The 7499-nt window shown below is 40.5% G+C and overlaps 2 protein-coding genes across 3 annotated transcripts in view; one reads left to right on the forward strand and one right to left on the reverse strand.

Annotated features, from left to right (window-relative positions):
* Positions 1-214: 214 nt before the first annotated feature.
* LOC118335891 (nuclear factor 7, brain-like) lies at positions 215-1463 on the reverse strand. The gene is made up of 2 exons (XM_035672387.1): positions 1387-1463; positions 215-1103 (listed from the first exon to the last, which is right to left on the reverse strand). Exon 2 carries the CDS (start codon positions 1099-1101, stop codon positions 259-261), a length of 843 nt encoding a protein of 280 aa, XP_035528280.1. The 5' UTR covers positions 1102-1103; positions 1387-1463; the 3' UTR covers positions 215-258.
* Positions 1464-5371: 3908 nt separating this feature from the next.
* Positions 5372-7499, forward strand: part of sntb1 (syntrophin, basic 1) — a 38099-nt gene continuing 35971 nt past the window's right edge. The window contains exon 1 of one of the 2 annotated variants that reach the window (XR_004797074.1): positions 5372-6188. Coding sequence is in view for 1 of the 2 variants with exons in the window: in XM_035672161.1 (XP_035528054.1) it covers positions 5642-6188 (547 nt within the window). In the remaining variant the exon portion in view is untranslated. The remainder of the gene's footprint in view (positions 6189-7499) is intronic. The other variant, XM_035672161.1, reaches the window with a different exon arrangement.

The following is a 7499-nucleotide window of genomic DNA, read 5'->3' on the forward strand; positions in this document are numbered from 1 at the left end:
CAATAATAATACTAAAACACAGGTGAAAAAAATAAACAGTGCAATACTTTATATCAACATAGATCATAAAACCCTTTACAGAGAACAAATGTAGATAATTTCCAGTGTATAAACTTGAGCTCAAGGTCTAGACTCTACAGATTCTTGGCTCTTTTTCTAAAATATCCAGTGACATTCTTGAATCGATTAGTGATCAGTTTTACATGATTTTCATCACACATGGTTTTCCAACTGTGTCCTTAAGAGATGATGTGATGTTTAATTTGACCATATCCAAATCAGAAAAATTAAAAATAAGAATATTAATATATGTAGCTTTTGTTCAGAGCTGACGTCCTCTGTAGGTCTGTAGTAAAGGAAAATTCTCTCTTGGAATTTGCAGCCAGTAAAAGTGTAGATCATGGTCGCAGTGTCTGCATCACAGAAGGACACTAGTCCATTGTCATAGTCTACAAACACCATGACTCTCTCAAGTTTCCTTGACAAGAAGAAGTTAAAAGGGACATTATGTAGAGCCTTGTAGTTGGTGTTATTCTCCAATCTTATGATCCAGCTCCCATTCCTGGTGTTGGGTGTGAATGTCCTCTTCCGAAGAACCGACTCTCTGACTACTCCTAAATCCCAGCCAGTCCTCCCTTTGACCTCAACCTTATAGTAGAATCTCCCTTCAGAAAAGCCCAGGTCCCCAGGAAGAAAGAAATATCTGTGGAATGGGTGTAGCCCTTCAGTGTGAAAACACCACAAGTGGGGAGCCTGCATTAGAATAGACTCCACACCGCAGACTTTGAAATTGTTGTCAAGGCAGCAGTCACATGGCACTTGTCCTGGTTTGATTGGCTGATTATTATTAGCTATCGCATAATGTTTCTTGAAATTCTCTACAACCTCCCTGAATCCGGTGTTGACACGAAGTTTGAGCCCTTTGTTGAACTTTTCGTTGCACAGTGGACACTGACATTGCTCTTTGCTTTCCCTGTGCCTGGTGATACAGGCCTTGCAGAAGTTGTGTCCACATGGTATAGAAACAGGCTCTGTGAAAACATCGAGACAGATGGAGCACAAAAACTGATCCTCAGACAGGAAAGGGCTGGCTGTGGCCATATCTACAACGACGACAACAACAAAGAACACAGCAGAGTTCATTTTAGATTTCTGGTGGTTAAAAGTTCAAAAAGTGAAAAGAGTGGCATGACTCTCTTGATGCTGTAAAGTGAAGTTTCATAAAAATGCCTAATAAATAGGTAATAACTATTTACCAAATAAACATAATAACATAAGGCATACCTGTATCTGGATTAATGCATAAAAGGTGTTCATTATATGTAATACATTACGTGTATTCTACAATACCAGTATATTTATCATATAAATATAGTTAAACTTCACCTTCTTGAATGGTGATGCTGAGCTCTGCTGTCACCTTCACAAACAAACTGAACTCCCTGCAAAGCCACTGTGGTAACTTTCATTTCTCTGTAAATCATGCAATGATGCCTCCTCCCCTGATTCATACTCCACCCATCCGCTCTCACAACACATTTAACCCTTTAATTAACAGTTGTCAAACTATGTCATGAAATTAAATGAGTTTGAGCACAGATTCTGATCATAAAGAACCTTAATTACTACTTCCTGGTATCACCTTTAGTTAGTTTGTGTGTCACAGTGCAGTTAACAGCGTAAATGAATTAAGTGAATTCAACTCAAACACTAAAAGGAAATCCATCTCTGAACAAAGTCAGCTTGTGTGAAATGACTTGTAAAGTCTTCACTCTTAAAGGGTTAACTTGAAAGGGGTATTTGAGTGTGTCTACCACTGAAATGAATCACTCAACAAATATTTTATCTTCTGCAAAACAGTTTAGCGTCTATGTTTTTACCTTCAAGATAGAAGTATAAATGTTTCTAACCTGCACTGTAACATTATTATGATCACTTCATTTTTATTGTTGAACATGAGAGGTTACATACTTATCCAGCTAAAAAAACATGAACATTTTCACTTGATGAATCAATAATGTTTGATTACTTTGGGTGATGCATTACCTAATAATGGATTATAAAGCTGAAGCTACGTATTGTATTTCAGCCGCTTCTTATTTTACTGCTGCCTGCATGCCCATGATTTCAGATCTTGGTGATTTTTGTACTCTTTAATTTTAATTTCAAATACCATTTAACCACTAATACACAACAGAAATGGAAAGTATTTCAAGAAGTCTAATGATGCCAGCAGTAGCTGTAACCAAGCTGCCAAACCAATGGAGGATGGTGTGATATCTGCTCTGACATGGAGCTCAAAGTCCTGAATACCAAATTCAGGACTGGACTTTGGCTTCTTACTGTGAGAGTCAAAAAAGTCTAAAACATTGCGTAAGTATTGTTAATTATTCCTATGAATTTGAGGGGTGAAAGATTGTCGTTGCAAATACTTCTACCAAAACATTTTCATTAAATCATTTATTTTATACTGACTTTGGATACAAAATTAGCCTTTCTTACTTTGCACATATTAGGGTTATGGCATTTAAAACTGCTCAGGCTCTATTGCATTAAGTGGAAAAGTATGGCACTGTTGTCAGTCAACCTATCATTCCCTCTCTTTCCTGCAGTAGTCTCCAGTGTTTCCAACCATTCAACACCACCTGACCTCCACACCTATCTCTATAAATACACCTGCCCCTTCTGATGTGCTGTTTGTCTTTATTTCATTTATATACTTGCTATACCTATATATTTTACTGAGCAATATCTTAGTTTTGCCTTATTCCCTTTGCCTGTAAATGCCTGCTGTCTAAAGTCACCTTTAAATCTTGAAAGAACAAATAATATGGTGGTGCAGAAAAAGGTTTTTCTTTGTGTACTTGATGCGCAGGCCAGTGAAAAGTAATATGTGAAAAATGTTATTCAGTAACAGGGTAAACAAAAAGAGCAAGTAAGCACTGATAAAGAAATGAAAGGGAAAAGAAGACCTAAAAGGAGCATAAAAATAAGCAAATCATTAGTTTTTGCACAAGAAAAATAAAATCAAAAGTGAGCAAAATCTAGAATAAGGGGGGTGGAGAAATGGTGGAAAGAGGGGAGAAAATCAGGAGGGGAAAGAACATTATGTGAGGGGAAAGTAATAAAGGAGGACGGGTTAAAGATCATTATATTTTTCTTAAAGCATAACAAAATTGGGTCCCAACATTTTAGTTAACCTTTGCCATATTTTAAGCTTGAATCTCCTTGTAACACGAGTGCACTGCAGTGCTCTTGGGCATGGCACTTAATGCGCCTAATTACTCCAGAAAGCCAGTTCATACACCAACAAACCCTATGTGTGACTGTGTGTCTGCAGCTGCTCCCTGTTGCAATGGAAAAATAAATAATAAATTAAAAAAAGATGAATTAACAACCTTTAAATACAATCACCTTTAATAAGACTGCGTTCTCTGTTTGTTTGTTTGTTTTCAAGGTCATTACCACAACAAAGAATGCACATTCCATCTGATAGCTAATTTCCATATAAAAGTAAAAATCAATTGTAGCTCCTATGCCTCATTAAGCCAAAATAGTATTAGTATTTCTGTTTCCGTGTCTTTCTCGAAATAAATAAATGAATCCCCTCTTTGGTGCAGTTCAGTAGTAATGAGCCAATGTAGTTTAGAGGGCGGGCAAATGTGGAAGCTTGGCTCCTAGATTGTACAGTCTGAACTATATATATCTGTGATTACATAATTTGATTAATTATGACACATAGACTGAAATATTTTAATAATAACATCTGATAATGCCCTTATTTCTCATAATATTCACATATATCCTTTAATATAAGTTAAAATATAGAAACACTGTCAATCTTTTAATTTAAATGAATTCTAATAAACTCATAATCATAAACTGACTATACAATTTATAGCGCACATAAGCTATTGGTCAGTGTAAGAGAAAAAACATGGGTACTTTTTGCTTTAAATTAGCCTGCAAAGCTTCTAACTCGGCTGTATACTCGTGCATTTGATTTAAATTCACAAATGTTCTATAAAATACATTAACCTGTGCATCTTCATAAAAAAATCATTATATCAAAACATTACTGTGCATTTAAATAAATTACAGTTTGTGTCAGTGTTTTTAAATTTGAAGACATTAAGTGTGTTTCTGTTGTGTTATAGAACAATCTTTATTGTGCTAGTGCAGGAAACGTGTCTCTATATCACCAATAAAAGAACACCAACACAAAATGAATAAAATAACAATAAAAACAACACACATCACAAATAATCATCAATATAAGTGCAAAATGTCCTAGGTTGAAGGTATTTGAGTGCAGTTTGTTCATTATTTGGAATGACTGTGTATCGTTTTCATTACCAGGTGGTTTTACTGTTAAGCCATGAAATCTGAACCCTCACAGACCGCCTAAAAACTATTTTAAAGTGTTACCAGTAGGTGTCGTGGCTACATTGCTAGTAGCTGAGTAGGTTTCCCTCAGCCATTTGTCACTGTATATGATGCCTTGCTCCAGAGTGACAGCTGTTAAAAGAAAATGCGTATTTACAGATCTAAGTGTTGTTACATCCAAAGAAACTGGAACTTCTATGCACTTCAAGTCCTCATTGAAATCCACAGCAGCTGTTGAGGTAGTCTCCCCCCCTAATATCATCATGTCCTGGTGGCTGATTGAAGCTGCCTCATTTGTCTCCATCCTCTCCCGGCATCAGTCAGTCACTTGCTGGGCTTCAACCCGCGTCACCCCTGTAAAGGTCAGGACACCCAGCGGCTCCAGTCATTATCAGCGGCTGCCCCCTCACTTATGTGAACCATCACGAGCCTGTAGTGATTGACAGGGCATAGGGACTTCTTTGGAATAATAATAATGGAGATGGAGAGCAACGCCCCAGAGTGGGGTCTTTCCATGTCACAGCCTTCTCTGTCTGTCTTTGAACCATCAAAACAGGCACATTCCTGTACGCGCGTAACCGCTCTCACGTCTGCAACGTGAACACGCTTAAGTACAACAGAGTTGGACTCCTCACTGGACATTTGAACACTGGAAACTCAGTTCTTGTCATATTTTAGATTAGGCTATTTATTTTAAAATGATTAAAATAGATGCCCAGTCACTTCTTCAGCTCCATGATGGCTCACAATCCCCATTTACGGTTTTATTCACGAAATAATGAATTTCCTTTAAGGCCGGGCGGTATGTGAATCAATACCTGGATTTGTTTTTGCGCGCATATGCGCAAAAACAAATCCATCTATTTAACTGCATCAGCTGTCACGTCTCAAACCTTCTGGGGGGAAATGATGGAACAAATGTTGTGCATGCAGGATCTGGGGATGGGATCGGCTGACGGCGGGGGGAGCAAACTCCACCCAGCAGATAGGATCTCAGGCAGGCGGAGCGGAGGGCAGCTTGTGCCGAAAGGGCTCGGGCTGGTTGGTCGGGACGCCTGACAAGTCCCGCAGAACAACTTCAGAGGAGCAAAGTCCAGCCGGAGTGTGAGGGAGGCAGAGTGGAAGTTAATGTGTGTGTGTGTGTGAGAGAGTGAGAGAGAGAGAGAAAGAGAGAGAGAGTGAGTGAGAGAGAGAGAGACAGAGAGACAGAGCGTGCTGGACACAAAAAAGTCATTTTAAAAGAAATGCTCCAAAGATGGCGGTGGTAATAGCGACGGGAGTTTCAGGTGCGTCCGCAGTGCAAAAAAGTGGATTTGTGGAGGTTTTGGTGCGGGAGCGGTGGCACAAAGTTTTGGTCAACTTAAACGAGGAAGCGCTCACGTTAAGCTGCGAGGAGAGCAGCTCTAACGACAACTTGAACGACAGTGTCAACTCTAACGGCGTTACCAACGGATCTTACCTTGATAACAATAACACCAACTCCAACAACGCACCCCAAACTGTGCGCACCGCGTTCACGGACCTCCCGGAGCGAGTGCCCGAGGCGATCGCCAACAGAAAGCGGTGCGTCAAGGTGACCAAGCAGGAGATCGGAGGGCTCGGGATCAGCATCAAGGGAGGGAAGGAGAATAAAATGCCCATCCTCATCAGTAAGATATTCAAGGGACTCGCAGCGGACCAGACCCAGGCTCTGTACGTCGGGGACGCCATCCTGTCTGTGAACGGCATGAACCTGCGGGACGCGACCCACGACGAGGCTGTGCAGGCGCTGAAGCGGGCCGGCAAAGAGGTGACTCTGGAAGGTAGGCAGGCTGGACTCTCTGTGTGTAAGAGGATGACAGGAACAGGGGACCCAAAGGAGAAGGAGAGGATGGGTCAGAGAATCCTTAACTTTTTTCCTACGGCATGCAACATCCCACAAAATAAGATCTTATTGTAGGAAGCCCACACAGTGAGGATTTGTGCTTGTCTTTTAGTGAAGGACTGTGCAGTATACCTGTGTGAGAGTCAAGTGTGAGTTCTCAAGTCAGCCAAGGTCATTCTGTGTTTCCAAGATATTTGTTAAAAGGGTGGGAATTCCAGCCTAATATAGCCTCACTCGGAGACCCCTAAGGGAACTCTGGACCTTAACATGCATGGGAACCTCATCCTTCAGGGAGGGAAACATTTTGCAGTAGGGCTGAGAGTTTCTCGTCCCACAGGGCTGCCTATTTCCTAAACTGCTAATGAGCCATTATATGCATATCATCCAGTAGGTCAGTGGTCCTCAGGACACAGAGTACCGCACACTTTCTATTCAACCTGCCAGTTGATTGCATTCATTCAGCGTCCCAGGTATAAATCACTCCCTGATTAGAGGAACAGAATGAAAAGCAGCAGGGCTCTGAGTGTTGACGTCTTGGGATGAACGCCTCTGCTGTAGGATGTGATTTATTTTCCATTACAGAAAGGAGGTACTGGTTAATAATGAGAGCTAAGAAAGAAAAGGTGATGGTATTTTTATTGCACTATATTATTCATGTCTCAGTTCATCAAATCTGTTTTGTGACTCATTTACAAAGTGAGCCCTAGCGTCTCACCCAGGGTACAAAACTGAGGAGAAGTTTAACTTATTTTACCCTGCAAATGTATTCAATTTACAGCAGGAGAGGGGAAGACACTCTTAATCACTACTTAATTGTGTTTACCTAGTGCAACTTTGCCGTCATGACAGACTGGGTTTATTCTATAGTTGGGAAACTAGGTGACTGACTGGCTGCTCATAAGGACACTTCAGATTTCTAAGGAAACAGTTATTATGTAACCAGAGGTGTCATGAGAGACTCATGCAAGGTCAAACTTATAGTCTCCCTTTTCTCCTCACGCTCTTCTGTAAGCAAGGCCACTCAAACAAATCCAGTTCAATTTTCTCAAGCGTCAAACACACACACACACACATATGTATAGCCCCACGCACTTACTTTCAACTGGCTCACACAAGCAGTACAGCCAAGTTGGTGTTTTGCAGTAGCCAAAAGTGAAGATGAAAATTAGGCTGATAGCAGGCAGATTCCACTCTGAAGGATGGCTATTATTTTACCCCCTTATCGTGCAGACGTGCAAACACACACACA

Source organism: Morone saxatilis, unplaced genomic scaffold (genome assembly GCF_004916995.1).
Source record: "Morone saxatilis isolate NCDOM2014 unplaced genomic scaffold, NCSU_SB_2.0 Contig24, whole genome shotgun sequence".
Classification (NCBI taxonomy): domain Eukaryota; kingdom Metazoa; phylum Chordata; class Actinopteri; family Moronidae; genus Morone; species Morone saxatilis.

Bases quoted from the DNA above. Each gene is read 5' to 3' on its own strand.
- LOC118335891 (XM_035672387.1), bottom strand. From the start codon at position 1,101: ATGGCCACAGCCAGCCCTTTCCTGTCTGAGGATCAGTTTTTGTGCTCC.